Source organism: Balaenoptera physalus, assembly GCF_965194825.1.
Source record: "Balaenoptera physalus genome assembly, chromosome: 3".
In the NCBI taxonomy this organism is placed as follows: domain Eukaryota; kingdom Metazoa; phylum Chordata; class Mammalia; order Artiodactyla; family Balaenopteridae; genus Balaenoptera; species Balaenoptera physalus.
The window spans coordinates 161,080,808-161,108,713 of record NC_138890.1 but is presented as its reverse complement, the minus strand read 5'-3'; the positions used below and the strand labels follow the sequence as shown (position 1 = coordinate 161,108,713).

The window sequence follows — 27,906 nt, the reverse complement described above, 5'->3', positions numbered from 1 at the left end:
TGGTATTTCTATGTTCATGAAAGAGAATATCTATAATTCAAATTATATCCTTCTCAGGTTTTGATTTCAAAGTTTGTTGTCAGCATAAAATGAGTAAAAAACTGATTGCCCTTTTTTCCTTTTTGATACAGTATATTTTGATTATCATTCCATTTGAATATTTTCAATTTTTATTACTTTATTGGCTCATGGCTTATTTAAAAGTGTCTTTCTTCATTTCTGATGGAGTATTTCTAGCAATATTTTTGAATTAGTATCTTGCATTATTTTATTGTAATAAAAATGAGGCTAATTCTTTGAAAATTATTAATACTTGCCTTGTGGTCCTGAATATGGTAAATTTTGGTCAAAGTTTTGTGTAAATTTTGAAAGAATGCATAATCTAAAGTTGTTCAATGCAATGTTGTATATTTGTTAAACAGTAAAGTTTGTTAATTGTGGTATTCAATTTTTAGTTTCCTTAATAAAATTTTATGTGATTATTCTATCAGTTTCTGGCAGAAGCATACTAAAACTCTCAGCACAATAATCTTCTCTGTAGACATTTCTTAAATATTTTGGTGATTTTATTTTAACATAAATATTGATATATACTTCTTTAAGTTTACATTATATTTGTTTGCTTTTTATTTTTCTACTTGTTCCATATTTATTATCTTATTTCTTGGTTTTTAAAAAAATTACCATGACTTCTACCTAGCTATTATAAATTTGTGTACTAAGACTTTCTCTTTTATTTTGCTTATCTTGTGTTATAAAACAAAACTATATCTCAACAGTAAATATGAAAATTTGTCATTCTAACTTTGAATTTTAAAAAGTCACAGAAATTCACAGGGTTATTTTGGAAATATTAAATTGGTTATAAACTTCATATTTTATTCTTTACATTTTAGTTTTGAAATATGCCCTTCTAGAATCCTTGAAAATAGGTCCTATATAAAACGATTTTTTCCCTTTATCTTTGTATCATAAAATATAAAAAAGCAAGATAAAATCACATGCAACAATTTTGTAAATGTGTGAATTATTTAATTGAATGAACATTTTAATAAACATAATAAAGGTCAAGAAATAAAACTGTCAACATCACTTTATTTAGGAGCATTTTAAATTCCAATTTCTATTATCTTGTTAGTTACATAGTCTTTTACTATTTTATTACTTAAACTAAAAATTACTGTATTCATTCTTGACACATAAAATCTATTATAAATTAGTAGTTTATCAATTACCCCAAATTTAAGGAGTTTAGAATATTTTAACTTTGTCTCCTTCCTTCTGATACCTTGTTCCCATGTATACTATGTATATTTTAAACCCCAGAAAATATTACTTTGTTTTCTATTCACTCATTAATAATTTATTGTCAACAATATATTTACTGATTGCTTTGGTCTTTAAGGATTCTTGCCACTCCAAGATGCCAATTTGATTATTTTCTTTTTTCTTTTTCCAAAAAAAGCCTTAATGTGTGTATTGGCAAGGAATTTTCACTTTTTTTTTTTGCCTAAATACGAGTTTTTCTTGTCTTTATTTATTTATTTATTTATTTATTTTTTTAAGCCCCTTCCCCGGCCGCTGGCTTCCCAGACCGCGCCTCCCCGGCGCCGCCACACCCGCCGCCGCGTGCCCCAGACCCTTGTCTTTATTTTTAAGGACGATTTTTGGTACACAAAAGAATTCATGGTTGTCAGATAGTATCTCTGGCTCTTTGGATTTATCTTGTCTTTTTTTTTTTTAATCTTTCATTCTTCCTGATTAAATAATCAGCTTTTGAAATTGTTCTTTTAAAGGTTTTGAGTATTATTTTTATATTCTACATACTAATCCTTCATTGGATAAACGGTTTGCAAGTATCTTTTCCCACTATGTGGTTTTTCTTCTTATCCTCTTAACAGGATCTTTCAGAAAGCAAAAATATTTAGTTTTGATCAAGTCCAACTTATCAATTTTTTTCTTTTATGGATTATGCTTTTGGTGTCATCTAAGAACGCTTTGCCTGGCACTACATCTGTTTTTTACCCCTAACAGTATTATGTCTTTTTTCTCTAGATGTTTTAAATTTTCAGCTTAATTTTATTTCTGAAATTTTATTTCAATTCATCTAGGTATAGTTATTTTTGTAAACAGTTGCTTAGATTTTTGTTTTTGTTTTTCTCTATGCTTCTTGAATTTTTGACTTGTTGCTTGCCAACAGTATGGAAAAATTTTCAGTCATGATCTCCACAAATATTACTTCTGCCCAATTCTCTTTTTTAATATCCCTCTGAGAATTGTATAACTTGTGTATTAGACCTGCATGCTCCATATCTTTCATATTCTTATTAATGTTTTCTATCTTCTTGTCTTTCCACGCTTTAACATGAATATTTAATCTAATCTACTTTCCCGTTCACTATTTTCTCTTCAGCTATGTCTAATCTGTTATTAACAAAATTGAAATCCTATATTAAGTGGCTGAATTTTTTAAAATCTAAATTTTCTATTTGCATGTTTAAAATTTTTCTCAATTGTACTTGTATAATATATGTTAAGAAAATAATTCCAGCATGTGTGCATCCATTTCTAACACAATTGAAGTATGATTTGGTAAGTAAATCATTATGTATCTGTACCATAAAATTCTTTACTGTTTTTGAAATGGTGATATGGAAAAATATTTAAGCACTGGAAGTGATAATCTTAATACATTGCTAAGAGTAAACCAGATAACCTGTAAATACTTTCAAATATAATTTTCAGTCATTTTGTCCTCATTCATATTTTCTAATTTTCTTGTGAGAGATGAACATGAGAAAATTTCATGTTTTTATATAAAGTGCCCTCCATTTATATATATGTAAATACCTCCCCTGGAAATATTAAAAACATATAATCAATGATAACTTTATCAAGCCATAATTGATTGTCCCTCATATACAAATACACAAGGCAATGTTTCTCAGGACTATAATTTTGTCACAAGCTTCAAAATGATTTAAAATAATTTTGGATGATATATTTATTCTGGTTTGCCAAAGATAGTAAAAGGGGCTATCTGACTCAGCTGGACCTAGACCCTTTTGACTTTTCTCAATTCATCTGTGGCCAACAGACTTCAAGGTGTCCATCATGGAATGCATGGCTCTTTGTAATCCCTTCCCCTAAAGTCTTTGTGATTTGCGTCCCGCTTCTGGCCAATAGAATGTGGCAACACTGTTGATATATTACACTGATTACATTACATTATATGAGACTGTCAGACTCACCAGAGAGACTCTCTTTACTTGTTTGATGAAGTAAGTGGCCATGTTGGGGAAGCCATATGACACACACACACACACACACAAACTGTGGGTGGCATCTCAGAACTCTGGGGAACACTGAAGAGCCAAGGAACATCCTGAAGCTCTCAGGTCTGCAGCTGAAAGTAACTGAATGCTACCAACAACGCCGTGAGCTCGGAAGAGATCCCCAAGCCTCAGGTAAGAACTCAGCTTGATTACGTCTTATGAGACTCCTCCAAAGACCTAGCTAAGCCATGAGCAGAATTCTGATCTGCAGAAACTATGAGATGATAAATATGTGTTGTTTTAAGCTGCTAAGTTTGTGTAATTTGTTACACAGCAGAGAAGACAGATGCACATTCCCTTCCCATGTCCCACTTGCTTTATGGGCGTCAAAACACTGGCTTCCCTTCGGAATTGTCATGCTCCTTTAACTGGCTGCCGTGTTACATCCAGATTCATGTCATGTTCAAGCTCTTCTCTCCATCCTTCACTCTCCCCACCTCCACCAATCATTCACACTCTTCATGTTAAAACCTAATCATCTTCTAGTATCAATACCACTCAATGGCCACTGTATGTGACTCCCTCGTTCCCTCCAAAATACGTAGATCAGGCCAGTCTCTCCTCCCCACTCTAGTCTCTAAGCTTCATTAGGACAGGAAGAGTTCACTGTTTCCTCCTCATTTAATACAGGGTTGTACCCAAATCATTCAATATCATTTTATTGGTATAATAAATGCATACATGAATGAGTTCATTTGTTGAATTACATTTGGGATCTGGAGAAAATGTATTTTCTATGAGTCTCAAAAAATCTATTTGGTACTTAAAATAAAGCTTTATAAAATTATTTTTTACTAAGCACAAAAATAACACTGGGGGATCTTTGAGGATTATACCTAAGAATAATAGAAATAGAACTCCTTATTTTTCTTCCATTCAAATGCTAGGAAGGAAAAAATTAACTTACCTGGCCAGGCTTAGAATTTTCACAGACAACAATATCATATTCCCTGGCAAGTTCGGGCGGATTGTCATTGATATCCAGAACTCTAATAACCACTGTGACATGGCTCAGCAAACTCGGATTGTCTGCAAAACACATAGGGATGCATTTAGTCTTTCCATGCATACTTTACAGGCTTGGTTTAAAACCAATCTCCTTAATACTGTAGCTTGTCACTAGCCCCATATGCTGCAGCAGGACTTTTGGCAAAAGACATCTTTATGATGGCACTCTTTGTTAGAACTCATTAACTTACAGAAAAATGAAAAATGAACACCAAGGCATGACATGAATGCTAAAATGATATTTTGTCATATCAAGGAAATTACATGTTATTCAGGAACTGAAATGGGAGAAAGTTGTCAGAATTCATTGTATGCTGTCAGAGTCTAAGGGATGAACAACTGGTTTCATCATTAATCTAAGAAAAACAGAGTAGTTGGAAAAAAATCACATGATCTTTAAAACATTCAAGGTTTCAAGTCTAAATCAACTTGGAGAAAATAGAAAGTAAAGTTCTTTACACCAGGGTAAAATTTTTCTTACGGGAGAATATATGCAGTTTGTGGTGTCAAGTCATACTTGCGGAAAAATAATTTAAATTAGAACTTAGCATGGAATTCATATATAACTCTGGTAAACATCAAAATATTACAGTTAATATTTTAAAATACTTCTTGAGTGCAGTCTTCTCATATTTCAGTAAGTTTATTAGTTCTGAGATATAAGAAAAGATAAATGTTTGGTTTATTTTATGCATCAAAGCTAAAACTGAAGAATTCATAATGGAAAAATTAATGAGAAGGCAAAAACTAAACACATTAGGAAAAAGGGAATATATATACATACACAGAAGATATTAAAGATAATGGATTTTTAAATTATCCATTATTTAATTATCCATTAAGAAAATGGATGGATTAGACATGCCATAGGTACTTTTAAAAGAAGTAGAAAATCAGATTAGTACTACAATAACCAAAGAAACTCAATTTTTAGGTAAAAAATCAGGCCTAGATAATTTTATCTAAAGTTAAAGATACAGGTAACTTCAGTCTTATACATCTTTTCCCCAGAAGACAGAGTAAGGAGGAAATACTCTACAACTTGTTTTTTGTGGCCAGTAAAACTTTCATATCAATACCATATGTTCCCACTCATGAGAGATATTAGCTGTCATTGGACTAAACAAAATAATACCAAACCCACTCTACTGGAATGGAAATGAAAGTCTGTCATCAGTTTAGTTCTAGGAATGCTTGCATAGTTTGGCATTAAACCAAGGAAAGAAAGAAGGGAGGGAGGGAGGAAGGAAGGCAGGCGGCAGGGAGAGAAGAAATGAAGAAGGGAATTTTAAAAAGCATAAAAGTTATCCAAAAAGTTAATGAATTAAAGGAGGGACCAAAAAACACATAGATGCTTATCTTAATACACATAGAAAAAACAAAAAATAAAATTTAATATTCATACATTCTAAACAAAACAAAGCAAAATCAAAAAAAAAAAAAAAAACTCTTAGCAAACTAGGAACAGAATGTATCCTCTCAAGCTGATTAAGGATACATTCAACAAACAATAACAAAAAGTACAACAAACATTATTCTTAATGGTCAAAAACTAACAAGAGTTAATAAACAAAACTATAAGGATCCTTGAAATAAATCTAACAAAGTATATGAAAGACATATGCAAAACATTTTACTGAATGTCATTAAAGTAGATCTAAAGTAATTAAGAGGTATATTGCCTATGTGGTTGGAAGACAAAATATCGTAAATAAAGCCAGCCTCTCCAAATTGTTGTGTATTTTTGATGTAATCTAATAGACATCCAATGAGAAATGTTCACAGAAACTGAAAGCCGATTCTAAGATTTGTAAGTACTAAGATTGTCCAGACTTGTGTGAAGTACAATAAAGGATAATTGCTTTACCATTTGTCAAGCTTTATTATTTGGTATTAGAACCTAGGTCACTTTGACAGCGTCGAAGGGATAGACTAACAGAAACAGAAAACAGAACACAGCCACAGATCCACTATATATAGAAATTTAATATATGGTAATAATGCTATTGCAGATCAATGGGGAAAGTACAGATTGATCAAGAAATAGTTTTAGTAAAGCTTGTTACCACGTCATTATCATCATTATAAAATGGGCCATAACTACACTATACACAAAAATACATTTTGAATAACTAGGGACTTAAATATATAAGGCAAAAACTATACATACTTTAGAAAAAATATTAGCATGTAATATATTAAAGCTCATGAAAGATTTCAAAATATAAAATGCACTAATCATAAAGGAAGCATTGATAAATTTGATTACAGTGAAATGTGACTTTTTTCATTTCCTCCAAATATGCCACAAAGAGGACAAAATGCCACAAAATGAGTGAAAATATTTGCAGCACACACAACTGACAAAGGATCTGTATCTCTAATATATAGTGCAATGTATTGAATCAATAAGAAAAAGAGATAGCTCAATATAAAAATGGGTAAAACGAAGAACAAACATTTAACAGAAGTAATATAAATGGCAAATAAACGTGAAAAAGTTTTCAACATCAATAGTATTTAAAGAAATACAGCTTAACCAAAATAAGTTATCATTTAATCCCAACAATATTGACACAATATTAAGAAGTTTGACAAGATTCTCCAAGCGCTGGATTGGATATAGACCAATGGGAATGACTGAAAATTAAAGTAAACCACATGTAATAATTCATATGGTTGTATACTCTCACGTCCAAGATCCAGCCATTTCCTTGGATCATATCCAAAGGAAAATCTCTTGAAAACATACACCACCAGCACAATTAATAGGAACAACAACAGGAAATTACGAATGTCCAACAACGGCTGAATAGATGCAATATGTGATTATTTATATCATAGAGAAAATAAATGAATAGCAACATTACAACATTAGGGACAATCTTAGAAACAAAATGTTGACTGAAATATTTTTTTCAGAAACGTCTCAGAAGATTGCATTCAAACTGGTAGAATTTTGCAAAGCTGAAAAAAAACATGCAAAACTAAATAACTGATTGCAAAATGAAATAGTATATTGTTGAGGCTATGTTCCTAATAACACTAATTCTTAAGTACAGTGATATGTTAAAATTTATTTGTTATTACGTTTTGCAATATCTTCTTTGTAAGTGTTGAGTACTACATTAAATATACATAAAAAAGTTACAAAAACATCTTAAAATTAATGTATTGTGTAGATTGCTTAATATATAATAGCTACCAGAATTGGCATTAATGAATTTTTGTCACTATACAGTGAAAGATAATGAGATGCTTATGTATTATATTAGATAATTAATTAATATAATATTTTATATTATAAACATAAATAGATCCATGAAATTAAAACTAGTAAAATGCTAATTTAAATATTTCCTTATTTAGAGTGACTTATTATGAAAAAGCATTGCTAAGCTTTTCTAGAAGCTAATACTTGATCTTTTTATAATTTTAAAACTGAAAGAGAATATTCAGCCTGAAATCTCATTTTGTAAATTACAAAATGGAAATTGACACTGTTTAAATGACATATCTTGGCAAAGCCAAGGTTATGGTTTACTTCTCAGGCCTTACTACTGCCACTATATAAATACATCTTTTCTATTGTAACCATTGTATATTTGTTAGTGTAGTCCTATATTTCTCAACCAGGTATTTGCTTACATTTAAGAGCAGACAAAAGCAATCTGTTCCAGAAATCTGAGGCAAGAATAATATTGTTAGTTTTAATCATTGGTATCAGCAGCCTTAAAATGAGTAAATAGTTCTCTGCTCCTTTTCTGAACAGAAAGGGTTAGAAGCAACCTTGGTGTATCAGAAAACTGTTTTGTAAGAGAGGATTCTGGAAAGACTGTATCTTGAGGAAGGAATAGAATAAAAAAACACCTAAGCATTTGACCGTTTTCAAGCATCACCTTCTCACTGCCCCACCTCTGCATCGCTCACGCTGTCCTTTGGAACTGGCATAGCCTGGCCACATTCCATACTTGGGTACAGGAAACTAAATCCTTCTGGATGGAAACAGACTCTCTCCATGTTGCTCCAATGTTATTGTATATCTCCAGTGTACAATTACTATTCCATCACTTAAGGATTAAAAGTACAGGGCTGAGATCAGACAGATACTGATTTGTCTGTAGGCTTACTACCATTTTGTGTTCTGCGGGGAAGTTAAACTGAATCTAACCTTACTGTAGATGCAACTAATGATCTGTAGGACATGCACTCTCAGGGGAGCCTCAGGAGATACGGATAAAGAGTTATGAAAAACAGAATGTCAGAGTAAGCTTAACGTCATTACTGATGCAAATTGAATAATTGCTGTCTATTTCCTAAAAGTAGGATGGTGTATAAAACCTGTAGCTTTAAATTCCAGATAATTAGAGCTGAAACCCCACTACAGTTTTGTAACCACTTGTGGCCTACCTACACTCATTCTAGTATTTTCTGCTCAATAATGAAATTAGCTAAATCTATGTTAGTAAATTGGCAAGTTCCTTTGGGTTTTTATTTCTCATTTCCCACAGTCCTAGGGTTAGTATTCTACCCTTTGGATGCCAATCACTTTACCTATAAATGTGAGCATATTCATGTGTGTGAGAAGCACTTTGCTAAGGCAAAAATTGGATAATGTCCCTGGAGTTCTTAATGCAACATTTCTATTATTGTTACTATTATTTTTAGGTCCATGCTTCATTTCTAAAAATCAGTTTTCAGTCCTTTTGATGTCAGAGTAAATAAAATACACCATATTCAGACAAACGTCAGTAGGAGGCCCTTTCCAGAATTCTTAAGGAACATGAACTTTGGAAAGTTATTTGTTATTTCTATACCTTAATTATTTAATCTGTAAACAGGAATAAGAATCATGTAACGTGCCAAACTGTGTTTCTGAGAAACAATTAAGGAAGCTATGTAAACTTTAAAACACTGAGACTGGGAGAGAGCAGAATACCAATTTTAATCCTTTCTGAAAATGAAGGACAAAACAGAATCAAGAACAAAATAGATGGCACACTGACAATCCTATACATGGGATTTTCGGCACAAACTATCCTGTACTATGTACAAATGATCCAGATTTTATGCAGTACAGGTGGAACAGGAGCTCACATCAGCAGAGCGCCCCCTATGGAGATAAGGATGCAGTGAAGGTTGTATCCCAGTGCAAATGCAAACTGCATGTTAAGATATGTAGAGGGGAATAAAGACACAGACCTACTAGAGAATGGACTTGAGGATACGGGGAGGGGTAAGGGTAAGCTGGGACAAAGTGAGAGAGTGGCATGGACATATATACACTACCAAATGTAAAATAGATAGTTAGTGGGAAGCAGCTGCATAGCACAGGGAAATCACCTTGGTGCTTTGTGACCACCTAGAGGGGTAGGATAGGGAGGGTGGGAGGGAGGGAGACGCAAGAGGGAAGAGATATGGGGACATATGTATATGTATAACTGATTCACTTTGTTATAAAGCAGAAACTAACACACCATTGTAAAGCAATTATACTCCAATAAAGATGTTAAAAAAAATAAATAAATAAAAAAGATATGTAGAGGATTCACAATAACTTGAAGAATAATCTATTTTATCTAGTGAGTTACGTTGAAAATCTGATATGAACTCGCTACTATGTTGGGCTCTAGAGAACACAGAAACTGTGAAATATGCCCCCCTCTAGATTTCCCATTATCAATATGGATTGGAGAAAACAGATTCAATATTAGTATTTTTTCAATTTGTCTTCTTTGAAATTGTGACTTATGTATGTAACATATGTTTACTGCAAAGCCATTATTACTTAAATATGCCCTCCTAAAAACCTAAATCATATTCATTAGTATATGTAGCAAGGTTTACCAGGGAATTCAGTAGATTTCTAATTATTCATATTCTGAAGTTAGTATTAAATAGTTAGAAAATATATAAATATATTAAATTTTCTTGTTTATATCATGTAGATTATTTTTCTGAAAATGTGGTTTCATTCTTTTTCTTTATGAAAAGTCACTCACAATGAAAAACCTTATATACTACTAAAATACTAAACTGCAGTGATTACAAATTTAATTAAATGATTATATTTATAGCTGTCTAAATTTCATAAATGTCCACGCTTATAACGATGCATTAATAAATTTTATTTTTGTAGTCTGCTTCTTTGATTTCTATGAAAAGATTTCACTATAAGCAAATATCTACAAACCAAAACAGTCTGCACTCTCAAAAGTTAATATGCACAGGTGACAGAACATTTTAACATGCTTGGCTAATATTTTATTTATGAACAAACATGTTTCCACCATTTCCTTAAACAATGTATATAAAAATAAGTTTTGCAAACAAGTAAGTGCTCAAGTGAACCTCAAATATTCCACATGGTATATTTGTTTGGAAACAAAGGTAGTTTTGATATTTTTTCTTGTCTTTTTAAAATCTTGTATATGAAAGTCATTTAATATATAGGCAAAAAATAAGATAAAATAGTTAATAAGTAATAGAAACTCATTAATATGTATTTAATATATGTAAGAATTACTTTATGGAAAAAATTATCACAATGTCTGGTATGTGCCTGGTGTCCCTAATATGCCCTTTTTTCTCTCCTTCTTTCCCTTCTTTATATGTTGTTTAAATATTAATTGAGAAATCAAATATTGTAATAAAAATAATTTGTCATAATGGATAAGAATATATATCTGATATCTAGTAGATTAATCCTCAAACATCTCTTTCCTGTAGTCAAACAAAATGGTTTAAAATAAAGCATTCTGTGATTATTATACAATAGAAAACTAAAGCAACCCTACATGTTTTAGATCACTTACTTATTTCATAATAGTTAAAGAAAACTAATACTTGCCTAGAAGCACCTTCAAAAATTATAAGGCAATTAGAAATGCATCACTCAAAACTCATTCCATGCAATTACTTAATTTTTTGTCAGTTTACAATATAAAATCTTATTAACACCCTGGTCATCAATAAAGATCCCAGGTTGAAGTGAATTACTTAAAATAAATCTCAGCTTCCTTAAGGACATTATTTTTTTCCTAGTTACCCATAGATCCTCCAACACTTCTAATATGTCTTTAGTGTTATTGCCTGAGATTAGTATAAGTTGGAGGCTTCAAAACTTTGTCATATCTTTTATTTCAAGAATGAACACTGTCTTTGTTCTACAGATCAGAACTGTAGTCAAAATAATTCACCTCTATGTGAAAATCATTACATTGGGATGGGCAATCTAAGTATTTGCTATTGATTATAAAATTAATTAAAAATACGTTTTAAAAAAACTCTATTAAAATGTCACAATTGGCCCATCCAATTATATTAAAGAATCTAACAAATGTAATGTTTATTTTCTATGTTTTAAGTAATAATTCAGTTTTAACATTTATTTTCCATCTTGGTCTATTCTTCTGTAATGCCTATGAACTATTATAGCTTTTATCTTTGTTAGGGTTCCCAAAATTCAGCTTGTGATCAACTATTGTTCTGTCCTTTGAGCTTATATTTGCAGTCATATTTTTATGCTGCCTAAAAGTTCACTAATAAAATAAATCATTTTATATTCTTTTTCATTTTCTGCATGAGCAATATAAGGATAATAAAAATTTTCTTATCATATACAGCCAACACCTCAAAGTGGTTTTGTTAATTATAACAAAATAGCTAACAAGAATTCATTAATACAAATTAGATACATATATATTTTAAATATTTGTATTAAAATATTTGACTACATAATCATTCACCAATCTCAGATCTCTGGATGTAGAGATAAAGTCTTATCTCTGAGAATGGATGGGCTGCTTGGGGTTACTGTCATCAGTCCTGTAAAAACCACATGCACTGCCTCGTCGAAGAATACAAAATTGATTTAATCCAAGTGAAGGAAAACATGAAGATAAATTCAAAATAATTTAAGTACAGCAACATTTTTTAATGAAATTCCCTGAAGTTTTATAATATATTTATTATATAATTTATATAATATTATAAATTATATATATTTTATATATATATATAAATAAAACTGTTGGTATGCATGGAAGAGAGTCCAGTGTTTATGGTCAAAGTTATCATGATAATTAAGTAGATAAATATTAGCATTTATAACAAATTGTGGGTGTGTTGTAAATTCATGTGTAAAGTAAATTAATCTTGATTCTTACCTCTCATTATATACAAAACATGGCTCAAAGTAAACCATAGACCAAAATGTAAAACCTTACATTTAAATATATAATAACTAATATGGTAAAAGATTTATTACCTTATGTTTTAGCAAACATTTCTTAGATAATGCCAAAAAAGTCAAGAATCATAAAATAAACCAAAAATATACAATTATACTTTTTCCAAAAACTTACCCTTCCTCAAACAGCTCTGTAAAGTAATGTTTATTAAGGAAATGAAAAGATAAGACACAGAATATGAAAAAATATTTGAAAAGCAGATACCTGATAAAGTAATATATCCATAATATATTAAAATCTCAAAACTAAATTCTAAAAAGCTAAGCAACCTTATAAAAATGTGCACAAATTTTAACAGCAATTTCACCACAGCAGATATATAGATGTAAGCACATAAAAATATTTTCAGCATCACTGGTCTGTAGTGAAATGCAAATTGAAATAACAATGTTATGTCCCTACACACTAGAATGGGGGGCAGGTGGATACACTGACAATGTCAAGGCTGAGGAGTAACTGTTGGTGGCAATGGTAATAGCCACTTTGGGAAACAATTCGGCATATTTTTATAACTTAAACATACTATTTGGCCCAACAATCCCACCTCTACCTATTGACCCGAGGTAAACTAAAACATATGTCCTCAGAAAATCTGATTGTAAATATTGATAGAAGCTTTATTTAGAATAGCTAAAAGGTGGAAACAAGTCATATTTCCATCAACAAATTTAAAAATAAACAGTGTGGTATACATTCATATAAGAGAATAACTGGTAATTACCTATTGATAATGTCATGGACAGATATCAAAAGCATATGCTATATGAAAAAAAGCCAATCAAAAGAGTCTATATGTTTTACCTTTCATTTTTATTACATCTAGGAAAAGCAAAACTATTGACTCAGAAATCAATCACTAGTTTCTAAGATTTGGAAGTAGGGGAAGGGAAATCATTTCAAAGAGAACTTTCTGAAAGTGATAGAATTATGCTATATCATTTTTGTGGCATTACTCATATGACTAGATGTCTCTGCAAAATTCACCAAAATTTATACTTAAAAAAAAGTGATGTTACTATGTAAATTACTGCTTTATAAATCTGACTTCTAAACAAAACAGTGGTATATTCTGAGATTTTTGATTTGGAGCCAAGAAACAGTATCACTTAGTTTAGATATTAATTGTATTATGAATAATGATATTAGATTTTTAAATTTAAATATTATGGAAATAAAGCTTTAATTAATAAATATTTGTTTAAAAATGTGTAAAATGGCCTAAAAAATCACAAAATTCTCAGAGACAAATTTTACAAAAGATGCATAATACTCCCACATGAAAACTACAATACATTGCTGGGAGAAATCAAGGAATAATTAAATTAATGGAGATATATACCTTATACATGGATTAGAAGATTTGACACTATTAAAATGTCAATTCTCCCCAAATGATTTATAAATTTTAATCCAATACCAATCCAAATCTCAGCAGCTTTTTTCTTTTTTTGGTAGAAATTGGCACACTGTTTCTAAAACTTATAAGGAAATGCAAAAAAAAATCCAGAATTCTAAATCCATTGTGAAAATGATGATCATAGTTGTAAACCTTTTGCTTCCTGATTTCAAAATTCTCTGTAAAGTTACAGTAATGAAGATAATGTGCCATTGGCATACAGACACATATAGTAGTGTAGACAAAGAAATCAATAGAACAGGAAAGAGTATCCAAAAATAGTAACAGGTGTATATGGTAAATTGATTTTTGTCAAATTTTCCAAAGTGATTCAGTCATTTTCCTGTATGGGAAAATAATCTACTCCCATCCCTACATCACTCAGGCACAAACAATTCTAGATGAGGGTTGAACCTAAACTTACGAACTAAAAATACAAAGCTATTAGAAGAAAATATTCATAGTCCTGGGTAGGCAAACATGTTATAGACAAGGCAAAGGGATGACATTATAAAAGAAAAACTGATAATGTTAACTCATGATAATTACAATTTTCTGTTCTTTGAAAAATACAGTTAAGTAAACAAAACAGCAAGGCTCATAATGGAAATATTCATATTATGTTATATCTCCAAGAATTTATGTTCAGAATATAAAAATAATTCTTACAATATTTAATTATAAGAAATCAACTCAAAACAAAGTGGGCAAATGCTACCACAGAGTAATATACACATATGACCAGTACAGATGTGAAAAACTGTTTAGCATCTTTTATCATTAAAGATACAGAAATTAGTAACACAATGTAACTCTACTACACTCCCAAATGAATGGCTAAAATTTAAAGAGATTATCTACTCCAAATGATGAGGCACAGAGCCAGAATTCTCATGTTTTTATTTTTTATTTTATTTTTTAATATTTTTTTATATACTGCAATTTTATTTCAATCGCACAAATGAAGTTAGCATGTGGGAAATTTAAATGAAACAGTATGGTAAAGTAGCAGAGAATCAAAAACTCTAATAAAGAAGTACACCTAAAGCATGAGAATTCAACATTCATTACTGTTCCATCTTCAGTTATGATTGACACTTGATGCTTGCAAATTTTGAAAGAAACTTTGAGATCATGATGACTCTCCTGAAGAGATTTCAGCACCAGCACTAAGATTTGTACATTCACTTGGTTTGCAATTGACTTGTTAGCCATTTACATAGTGTATAGTACGGATTTGTCCCAGGTCAGATCACAGTGTTGAAGGAAAGAAGTACCTTCCTGTAATTAGAAAGGATCCCCTAAACTGCACTCAGCTTAAGACATCCAATGTACAAGAGCATGAAAACCATCGTAATATTGTGGCTCCAAGGAACATAGTTTTGATAAGGAAAATAACCTAAGCTTCTGTTTCCCATTTTAATTACTGAAATCTCTAACAATGACAAATGTTACAACAACATTGAAAAACAGTTTGTTTTTCATAAAGTTAAACGTGCACATATTGTGTGATGGAAACATTCAACTCATAGGTATTTATCCAGAAAAATGAAAACATAGCCATACAAATACTGGGGTACAAATATTTATAGGAGTTTTACAAATAATAGCCCCAAACAGGAAACAAATTGACCGCTCACCAACAGAAAAATAGACAAATTATGTTATATTCATAAAGGAATATTATTTATAAATAACAAGAAATAAATTACTGCTACTAAGAAATATGGTTTAATTTCAAAATATTATGTTGTTCAAAAGCAGCCCAAAGTATATATACTGTATGTCCCAAATCTTATACACTTGTTGATTCCATTTATATGAAATTCTATATATTGAACGTGATAGAATAAATCACAATATTGTTACCTCTGAGGAATGAAGGGTAAGGGGATTGACTGTAAAGGAGAACCACTCTGAAGGTACAGAAATGTCCTGTATCTTGATAGGGATGTAATTACATGGAAGTGTGCCTTTGAAAATCCATTGAAGTGTAAGGAGATCTGTATGTTTTAGTAAATGTCAGTATTATCCTTTTTTTAAAAAAAGACCCTTAGTTAAGGAGAAGAGAATGCTCATACATCCTAGACAGAATCCTATTCTAATTACTGGCATACAGTTGATTGTGGGCATCAACTAAGTAAGTGTTACACAAAATCAATCATCGTTAAGAGAGTTTAATTAATGTATTTTAACAGGGCTCCAATGTAAAATCATTTTCTAAATGTTGACATAGATGCTAGAATATTTTATCATTATATATAATAATTTATAAAAATGTATTTCCAACTTTTTGATCTGTGTGCTACTTTTTAGTAGTTTCCAAAATGTAATTTTGTCCCTAAGCCCCATGAAGATGTACCAAGTAATGACTGATATTAATTTAGCATATAGTTCAGTCATATTTATAATAATGATAAGAACTGACATTTATTATGACACCATGTGCCAGATACTGGGTGAAGATACTTCATTTAATCCTTACTGTAATCCTTTGTTGTAGATAAGAAAATATGTAATATTTTTGTTAAGTAATTTCCCCAAGTTCCAACTACTTATAATGAACAGAAACAGAATCTAACTAGAGCCTCCCTTACTTCAGATTTAGTATTCTTAAGTATTATGCATTACTGCCTACTAGAAAATATAAGGACTTTATTGATAATACAATGATAATTAGATATAAATCAATACCCTTCATGAATACAGAAGTAAAAGTGGAGAAGTATATATAATGAAAACAATAAAAAAGCCAGAGCAGTCTACATTTATAAAAAATATCTAAAATGTGTCCAGATTCATATACAAGATATTAAAACATCTTTTCTATAACCTTTAAATTCTTACAATTTCAAGGAACAAGAAAGGTGAGACTTAGGACAGTTAGTGTAATTTTGGAACTGAATACAAACATTTTAGAGTGGAATTTTTCTGCATAAAATGAAATCTATTGGTTGAGATCTTTAACTCACATATTAAACATACACACTAATTTCAGAGTCAATCATTGAATATCGTTACATATTTATTAAAAACATATGTTAAACATTCTCTTTTTGAAAAATATTTGAGAATACTTCTAGAAATATATGCTCTTAGTATGTACACTCTTGGTATATACCTAGAGAAGTTTTTCACATGCAATAAGAACCATGTATAAGACAAGTAATATCAGCAATATTAATAATACCTGAAGCTATAAAAAATAGAAAACAACCCAAAGCCATTGGAAGTTGTATGCATTAGTTAAAATACATTTATTTTCTCATCACAGTGAAAATGAATAAATTTTTGCTGTACTTCTCTACATGGATGAATCTTTAAAACACAGCACCAAAATAGAAAATTCACAGAAACTGCATATAATATTAGGCCACTTATATTTACAATGCCCATGAGTCAATAAGTATAAAGATGTAGTTTTATACATAAATATAGATAAATGGCCAAACTGTATTTGGTAAAACTATAAAGAAAACAAAGGAACAAATAATACAAAATTCAATATTGATGAGCTCTGGGTGAAATGGAGAGGAATGTCACAGTGAGGCACATGTAAAGCTTATTTCTTCAAGGTGGGTGGCTCTTAAATTAGTGTTTATTTTATTACTTAAACTGACTATATACTTAAGATATCAATATATCAATATTTGATATATCTTACAACACCAGTTGAAAAATAGTTGGTCCAATTATTTTAATGTATCCATATATTAATAGAGATATGTGTGTACATACACATACATATACATATCTTCCATTATTTCAAATTATGTTCTAATTACCAGCTAAGCACAATTTTCATAGTTTTGTTTATCCGTGTCTTCCTTTAAGGGTTTTACAATTTGTACTTTTATAAAACTTTCTCTTTTCCTAAGTCATAGTCATATTATCCTACATTTCATTTAAGGTTTAATTTTTTTCTTCCACAAATTGGAAGTGCTTATTTTTTATGGTTGTGAGGTAGCTAAATAAGTGTACTTTCATTTTTTTTTTTTTTTTTTTTTTAAGTATTGTCCCCACCCCAGATCTACAGAGTCAGAGACTCTGAGGGTGAAGCCAAATAATCTTGTTTTTTTTTTTTTTAATTAATAGCTACTTTATTTATTTATTTATTTATTTTTAGCTGTGTTGGGTCTTCGTTTCATGCGAGGGCTTTCTCTAGTTGCAGAGAGCGGGGGCCACTCTTCAACGCGGTGCGCGGGCCTCTCACTATCGCGGCCTCTCCCGTTGTGGGTCACAGGCTCCAGACGCGCAGGCTCAGCAGTTGTGGCTCACGGGCCCAGTTGCTCCGCGGCATGTGGGATCTTCCCAGACCAGGGCTCGAACCCGTGTCCCCTGCATTATCAGGCAGACCCTCAACCACTGCGCCACCAGGGAAGCCCAGTGTACTTTCATTTTCAGTCAGATGACGTACCTCTGTCTTCAACTGTTTGTTGCAGTGGCTGTCCATTCTCCCCACTGGCCTGCCAATAACTGTCTTTTAGCAATTCGCATGGTTTTCAAAGGATGCAAATTGTATTAACACATTTATTTTTCAAAATTGCTACATGGTTTAATATGTCATCAATGTTAGTATATTTTGCTTTATGTGTTTGTTTGAAAATATGTATTCCTTAAGTTTACTGAAAAATATATATACATATATATATGTAGTTAAACTCAAGTGTTTTTCTTTTGTTCTTTGAAACACTTTTATCATTACTGACTCTTTGGTTTGCTTAATAAAATGTTTCTGAGAGAGATCTGTTACCATTTTCCTCCATGATTATGTTTTTTGTTTATTTTGAATGCATTTAATTAGGTGCATAAAAGTTCCAAATGGTTACATCACTGGGTGACTTTCTTATCATCCTGATAGCTTTTTGTTTTAAAGTATATTTTGTCTGATACTAACAGTTCTGCCAGATTTCTTTTGGTTAGTATTGTCTATTTTTTATTGTATTCTATTATTTTAAAACTTTCTATATCTTTATATCTTATCATGTGCCTATTAGGAACAGCATAAAGATTATTTTTTCTTATTTCACTTCAGTATGGTAACATTGTTTGTTTATCTCATTTATGCCACTTTGGTTATTAATATATATTTTTACCACTTTATTGTGTGCTTCAAATTTGTCCTAATTTTTCTGTTTTTAATTCTTTATAATATTACTTTCCAGTAGATTAAGGTTTTATTCTTATTAAATTTCCGTTCTAATTTTACATCTGTATACTAAATTTCTTTTATTTTTTAAATCTAGAAATGTTAACATGCTTGTGTAACTCTGAAAAATCTAGAAACAATTGGCATCTTCACTTTCTTCCTGAACATTACAAGAACTTTTATTTTATTTATTTATTTATTTATTTTATTTTTGGCTGTGTTGGGTCTTTGTTGCTGTGCACGGGCTTTCTCTACTTGAGGCAAGCGGGGGTTACTCTTCGTTGCAGTGTGTGGGCTTCTCATTGCGGTGGCTTCTCTTGTTGCGGAGCATGGGCTCTAGGCACACAGGCTTCAGTAGTTGTGGCTCACGGGCTCTAGAGCGCAGGCTCAGTAGTTGTGGCACATGGGCTTAGTTGCTCCGTGGCATGTGGGATCTTCCTGGACGAGGGCTCAGACCCGTGTCCCTGCATTGGCAGGCAGATTCTTAACCTCTGCGCCACCAGGGAAGCCCTGTAAGGACTTTTAAATGCTTTAATTCCAATCAAGTCTTGCAAGTTTATGCCTATAAGTTATGGTGATGATGATGATGCTTGAGGTTTTGTTAATGCATCAAATTTGACATTTTATGTTATTACAGAGTCAGTGTCCTCATGTGTACCGTTTGCTTTGTCATCATTCCTTATTGAATCTTAAACCTTCCTTCTGAGATAATTTTCTTTCTTTCTAAGAACTTCCAAAGTAGCAATGTTAACCTCCTCCACTTTAGTTGTTTGAAAACATTTCTGTTTCACACTTGTCAAAGAGTCATTGAGGCCAATGTGATGTGAAATGACATGTAAGAAGTGTCACATACTCAGTGTTTCTAACAGGTAACATTTTCACATTTTCACTTCCTCTACCCAGAACTAAGTTGAAAACAGAAGACATGCCTTATCTTTACGCTTTGATGGCAGGATGTGAGTGTGAATGTGTGTGTGTGTGTGTGTGTGTGTGTGTGTGTGTATCTTGGTTCACCCTATATGACTGTCATGTTTTGCAGCCTTAATTTCTTTGGGAGTATTTTGTCATACTGAAAAAAATAACTACGTGGTATTACTTATGATTTCAAAGGAGCATTACGGCAGATTAAAGGAGGCAAGGGTTAAAGACTATTTAGACTATTTAGAAAGCTATTGCAATAATCCAGTGGGAGTGATGGTTATTTAGACAGGGGTGGGAGTGATGGAAATAGGAAGAAGTGGTTGCCTCATGGATATTTTTTAAAGTATATCTGACAGAAGTGTCTGATGAACTAGAAGTGCAGCATGACAGAAAGAGAAGAGTCGAATGTGACCCTGGGTGATTTACATAGCGATCTGAAGACTATGACCATCGTTGAGATGGATAAGGTCTCTGGAGGAGCAAATTTACAGAGAAATTGGATTTTGAGGAAAAGTTTTACTTGGATCATGTTGAGTTTGAGACCTCGGAGAAAAGACATCAGAGTGGCTAATATGGTATTCAGGGAAAAGGTGACCAAGCTGCCACAGATTTAAATTCAAGAGTTATCTCTATGTAGATGTTAACAAAAGTCCATTAGATTGAATGAGATTACTTGGGCAATAACTCAAGAAAAGTCTGAGGACTGAAAATCGGGAGGCGCCACAATTCAATGAATGAAGAGATTGGGAGGAACTAAGCAGCACGCTGAGAAAGAAGAATCGGTGAAGGAATAAGAATGTTGTTTCCTTTAGCTAAAGAAAGAACTTATTTCTTGAAGGAGTTGTGTCAATTGTGTCAGATTTGCAAATTCTTTGAGCAAATGGAGGCATGAGAACTATACCTTGGATTTTGCAGTATGAAGGACAAGAGTGATTTTGGTGAAGTAATAAAGATAAGATTCTTTAGAGTGAGGTTGAAAGAGTCTGAGAGAAGAGAAAAGGCAGACTGTGAATACAGGCAATTCTTTCAAGGAGTTTTTCAGTCAAGGGAATGAAATAGTAGAGGTGTATCTGGAGGGAAACAGTGCATCAAGGAAGGTTTTTGGGTTTTGTTTGCTTGAGTTGATTTTATTTTCAGATAGAAAATAAAGCCTGTTTTTGAGGACAGGGGAATTATGTACCAGATAAGGGGGAAAAAAATACAGGAAAGAGGAGAAATTATTAATGGTGCAATGTCTCAGAGTGAGCAAGGAAGGACAGGATTCAGGGCACACATAGCAGGATGGCCATAAGCATGGCGTGAAGGGTTCATTCACAGTAACTTTACAGAAGCCAGATTTATGGGGATTATTGCCCACAGTACTAGTTAGGTTGGTAGATATGATAGAAGGAAAATGTGGACACTCTTTTCTGACCGGTCTTATTTTATGTCACTAGAGAAGCAAGATTATCTGATGTATGTAAGGAAATTTGAAAAAGTATTGAAGAATTGTAGAGAGAGGAAAACGATAAAATACATATTTAGCAGGACTGTATGTAATTGCCTGAGTTACTTGAGTTTCTTTTGAATAAACAAATGTGTTCTAATTCTTTTAGAATTTGATACTGAGATTGGGATAGTGCAATTAGTAATCCCTCAATGTATTGACATATTGGGTAAACAATGACAAAAAAGGAATGTATTAGATATTATAATTGTCTGATCAAACTCTTCCTTGTGTGTAGAATCCAAGAGTTTTGAATGGAATTGACTGCAAGTGAAGATAAAAATATGAACCACGAAGGTCCTGAGCCAATGTGGACAATCCCATACATTTTGCTACACTAAGTAATTAAATTATGGGCACATTTTGTGTATTAAATATTATTGTTAAAGACAGTGAATGGAGGTTAGTTCATAAATGACTTAATTGGAGCAATGTTTTTAATGGTTGTCCAAAGTGACAATTTATCTCACTCTGGGTGTGAATGAGGTTGAGTGTATCCCACCTTAAGTTGGCATTCATCCTGTTAATATACTAAAAGTTAACGTAGTACTAGTTGCTTGTTACTATAATATAGCAACATTAAAGCAAAATATGAGATAAAAAGAAATGCAGAAATGGAAAAATCACAGAGAAATGGAGATAGATACCTGATCAAAGTAAGCCTGAAGCCCGATTCACCTAAGAAATTTGCAGGTAAATGAACCAATAAATTTATTTTAAATCTTAGACCAAATTGAATTATTTTTTTGATATTTGGAGTAATCTGTCATATGGCTATAGGTAACTAATACACTGACCCATGCATGTATAAATAAAAATTTCAGAAAAGTATTTTATTGTATTACTTTTGATCATTGGTTAAAGCAATGCCAGCTTCTTTGTGTGTTATTCCCTTTGTGTGCTAAGGAAAAAGGGCCCATTAGGAACCTTTGTGTGCGAGGGAAATTGCTAATATGAACACATTGAGGAAGACAAATTTTATATATCAAAATAAGCACACTGACAATAACAAAAGAATGTGTAGAAGCCAAAGGGACTTAAAACCACCCACTCTTCAGTAACAGGGTTTTATATTGCTAGCTGCAGCTGCTAACAAAAATTAATTTCAGATTAAAAGACAACAAGGAATGAGTTCATAAAATCTAAATTTAATTTCCATTGCCTGCAGTTAACAATTGGACTAAATTTGAAATTTGTGGATGCTAATCTTTGAATATGTTTGCATGAGAATTGAAGGGGAAAAATGAGAAAGATTCAGTGAATAAAGAACATGTACACATTGGTTTCTGGACTTGAATTATGCATATAATCTGAGAGAAAAAATGAAACAGGGAGCTGAGGCAAATCTTCATATCAATGCACAAACATGCAGTTGTTGTTATTGTTGCTTAAACTGTGAACTCTGGAGACAGCAGAACCTTTTGGACTCATTAGAAGTATGAATAAACAAGCATCTCTTCGACTTTGACTCCTTTGGAAGTACAACTGTCATGCAAGCAATTAATGAAAGAGAGTCCCATTTTGGTGTATTGATCAGATAGAATACATTCTCACATTCAGTGCATGGAACAAGGAGAAATCGAATATTTTAGGTAAAATGGGAAATATACAGTGATCATTGCAATGTGTAGTGAATGATGAAGTTGTTGGGTAATTAAGGTGGGTGGAGAAATGAGGGCAAAGAATATTCATGAATTCAACAAAATTTTATTAACCCAGTTCTATATGTCAGGAAATTTACTAAGAATTTGGGAATACTCTGATAAACAAAGACAAAATAGACCTGATTCTTAGATTTGAGATGTTCACAAAGTAGTAAAGGTGAAAAATACCACAATAAAATGTGATAAGTGCTATATTCAAGACTAGTAAGTGATGAACGTTATTCTAAGGCCCACATAGAGTACAGACGGGAAGGAGCTGTAAAGTTTGCCTGAGAAGTTGAGAAAAATTTCACAGATGTTGTGACATTTGAAATAGTTCTTGAAAGAAAATAGCTGTTTGTAAAGCAGAAGAAAATGAGAAGAGGGCTTTGAGAGATGAAAGGATTATAAAATTATTGAAAGAATGTGGCCTGTTTGAAGGTCTGTGACTAAAAGCGTGATATACATTTTTCAGAGGATTAAGTTGAGAACAGAGGGCCAAATATTATCAAGAAAAACCACATATGTCGTATATGAAGTTTATTTCTCAGGCAAAAACAGGACATGTGTATGTGTGTGAGTGACTGTGTGTGTGTGTGTATGCGCATGTGTGCATGCCCATGAGAGTAGCACTACATGGAACTATGACATAAAACAAATTGTTATTAAAAACAATGTTTCTTAAACTTAATTTACATTAGAATCACATAGGTCAGTGTTTTTTCAAACGTTAGAATGAATGAGAATCACCAATAGGGCCTGATAAAACCCAGGACACTGGGCCACAACCAGTTTCTAATTCATGGGGGTCCCAGATATTTGGTCAAACATTATTCTGTGTGTTTTTGTGAGGATGTCTCTAGATAAGATTAACATTTAAATTGGGAGACTGAGTAAAGCAGATTGTTCTCCATTATGTGAGTGGGCTTTATGCAGTCAGCTGAAGACGTGAATAGAACCAAAGGCTGATCCTCCTTCAAATAAGAGAGAATTCTCTTGCTTGATGGCCTTCGAGGCATTGGCTCTCCCTGGTTCTGGCCTTAAGATGTACCCTAGGACATGGGATCTGAGGATTTTAGACTTGCCAGTCTCCATAACTGCAGGAGCCAACATAAGCCAATTCCTCAAAATGAATCACCATATTGATTCTGAATCCTATTGGTTCTGTTTCTCTGTAGCACCCTGAATAAAACAGGTACAGCTGACAGCAGAATGCAGGCTAATCTTTATTCATCTCAAGGCTGAATCCATGAATTATCCACTCTATGAAATCTTCACTGGTCCTCTTACAGAGATTAAGTCACCATGTTTTCATGTTTCTCTAGTCCCTACAAAATTTATCACCACAACTCCCTCTTGTGAGAGCATTGCAATCACAACTAACTGCTGAACAATCATTGACAGGAAGACACTGGAACTCACCAAAAAAGATATCCAACATCCAAAGACAAAGGAGAAGCCACAATGATATGGTAGGAGGGGCACAATCACAAGTAAAATCAAATCCCATAACTGCTGTGTGTGTGACTTACAAACTGGAGAACGCTTATACCACAGAACTCCACCAACTGGAGTGATGGTTCTGAGCCCCACATCAGGCTTCCCAACCTGGGGGTCTGGCAACGGGAGGAGGAATTCCTAGAGAATCAGACTTTGAAGTCTACAGGGATTTGATTACAGGACTTCAGCAGGACTGGGGGAAACAGAGACTCCACTCCTGGAGGGCACACACAAAGTGGTGTGCGCATTGGGACCCAGGGGAAGGAGCAGTGACCCCATAGGAGACTGAACCAGACCTACCTGCTAGTGTTGGACGGTCTCCTGCAGAGGTGGGGTGTGGCTGTGTCTCACCATGAGGAAAAGGACACTGGCAGCAGAAATTCTGGGAAGTACTCCTTGGCGTGAGCCTTCCCAGAGTCTGCCATTAGCCCCACCAAAGAGCCAGGTAGGCTCCAGTGTTGGGTCGCCTCAGGCCAAACAATCAACAGGGAGGGAACCCAGTACCACCCATCAGCAGACAAGCGGATTAAAGTTTTACTGAGCTCTGCCCACCAGAGCAACAGCCAGCTCTACCGACCACCAGTCCCTCCCATCAGGAAACTTCCACAAGCCTCTTAGATAGCCTCATCCACCAGAGGGCAGACAGCAGAAGCAAGAAGAACTACAATCCTGCAGCCTGCGGAACGAAAACCACATTCAGAGAAAGATACACAAAGTAAAAAGGCAGAGGACTATGTACCAGATGAAGGAACAAGACAAAATCCCAGAAAAACAACTAAATGAAGTGGAGATAGGCAACCTTCCAGAAAAAGAATTCAGAATAATGATAGTGAAGATGATCCAGGACCTCGGAAAAAGAATGGAGGCAAAGATCGAGAAGATGCAAGAAGTGTTTAACAAAGACCTAGAAGAATTGAAGAACAAACAGAGATGAACAATTCAATAACTGAAATGAAAAATACACTAGAAGGAATCAATAGCAGAATAACTGAGGCAGAAGAACAGATAAGTGACCTGGAAGACAGAATGGTGGGATTTACTGCTGCGGAACAGAATAAAGAAAAAAGAATGAAAAGAAATGAAGACAGCCTAAGAGACCTCTGGGACAACATTAAATGCAACAACATTCGCATTATAGGGGTCCCAGAAGGAGAAGAAAGAGAGAAATGACCCGAGAAAATATTTGAAGAGATTATAGTCGAAAACTTCCCTAACATGGGAAAGGAAATAGCCACCCAAGTCCAGGAAGCGCAGAGAGTCCCATACAGGATAAACCCAAGGAAAAACAGACCGAGACACATAGTAATCAAATTGGCAAAAATTAAAGACAAAGAAAACTTATTGAAAGCAGCAAGGGAAAAATGACAAATAACACACATGGGAACTCCCATAAGGTTAACAGCTGATTTCTCAGCAGAAACTCTACAAGCCAGAAGGGAGTGGCATGATATACTTAAAGTGATGAAAGGGAAGAACCTACAACCAAGATTACTCTACCTGTCAATGATCTCATTTAGATTTGATGGAAAAATCAAAAGCTTTACAGACAAGCAAAAGCTAAGAGAATTCAGCACCACCAAACCAGCTCTACAGCAAATGCTAAAGGAACTTCTCTAAGCGGGAAACACAAGGGGAGAAAAGGACCTACAAAAACAAACCCATAACAATTAAGAAAATGGTAATAGGAACATACATATCGATAATTACCTTAAACATGAATGGATTAAATGCTCCAACCAAAAGACACAGGTTTGCTGAATGGATACAAAAACAAGACCTATATATATGCTGTCTACAAGAGACCCACTTCAGACCTAGGGACACATACAGACTGAAAGTGAGGGGATGGAAAAAGATATTCCATGCAAATGGAAATCAAAAGAAAGCTGGAGTAGCAATACTCATATCAGATAAAGTAGACTTTAAAATAAAGAATGTTCCAAGAGACAAGGAAGGACACTACATAATGATCAAGGGATCAATCCAAGAAGAAGATATAACAATTATAAATATATATGCACCCAACGTAGGAGCACCTCAATACATAAGGCAACTGCTAACAGCTATAAAAGAGGAAATCGACAGTAACACAATAATAGTGGGGGACTATAACACCTCACTTACACCAATGGACAGATCATCCAGACAGAAAATTAATAAGGAAACACAAGCTTTAATTGACACAATAGACCAGATGATAGATTTAATTGATATTTATAGGACATTCCATCCAAATACAGCAGATTACACTTTCTTCTTAAGTGCGTATGGAACATTCTCTGGGATAGATCACATCTTGGGTCACAAATCAAGCCTCAGTAAATTTAAGAAAATTGAAATCATATCAAGCATCTTTTCTGACCACAAAGCTATGAGATTAGAAATCAATTACAGGGAAAAAAACGTAAAAAACACAAACACATGGAGGCTAAACAATACATTACTAAATAACCAAGAGATCACTGAAGAAAGCAAAGAGGAAATCAAAAAATACCTAGAGACAAATGAAAATGAAAACATGATGATCCAAAACCTATGGGATGCAGCAAAAGCAGTTCTAACAGGGAAGTTTATAGCAATACAAGCCTACCTCAAGAAACAAGAAAAATCTCAAATAAAAAATCTAACCTTACATCTAAAGGAACTAGAGGAAGAACAAACAAAACCCAAAGTTAGCAGAAGGAAATAAATCATAAATATCAGAGCAGAAATAAATGAAATAGGAACAAAGAAAACAATAGCAAAGATCAATAAAACTAAAATCTGGTTTTTTGACAAGATAAACAAAATTGATAAACCATTAGCCAGACTCATCAAGAAAAAGAGGGAGAGGACTCAAATCAATAAAATCAGAAATGAAAAAGGAGAAGTTACAACAGACACCGCAGAAATACAAAGCATCCTAAGAGACTACTACAAGCAACTCTATGCCAGTCAAATGGACCACCTGGAAGAAATGGACAAATTCTTAGAAAGGTATAACCTTCCAAGACTGAACCAGGAAGAAATAGAAAATATGAACAGACCAATCACAAGTAATGAAATTGAAACTGTGATTAAAAATCTTCCAAAAAACAAAAGTCCAGGACGAGATGGCTTCACAGGTGAATTCTATCAAACATTTAGAGAAGAGCTAACACCCATCCTTCTCAAACTCCTCTAAAAAATTACAGAGGAAGGAACAGTCCCAAACTCATTCTATGAGGCCACTATCAC

General features: G+C 33.0%; 1 protein-coding gene across 8 annotated transcripts in view; it reads right to left on the bottom strand.

The window, feature by feature from the left end:
* CDH18 (cadherin 18) overlaps positions 1-27,906 on the bottom strand; it is a 988,723-nt gene that overhangs the window by 35,449 nt on the left and 925,368 nt on the right. For all 8 annotated transcript variants that reach the window (XM_082453751.1, XM_082453750.1, XM_082453747.1 and 5 more), the window contains one exon: positions 4,243-4,364. In XM_082453751.1, the coding sequence (XP_082309877.1) occupies positions 4,243-4,364 (122 nt within the window). The remainder of the gene's footprint in view (positions 1-4,242; positions 4,365-27,906) is intronic.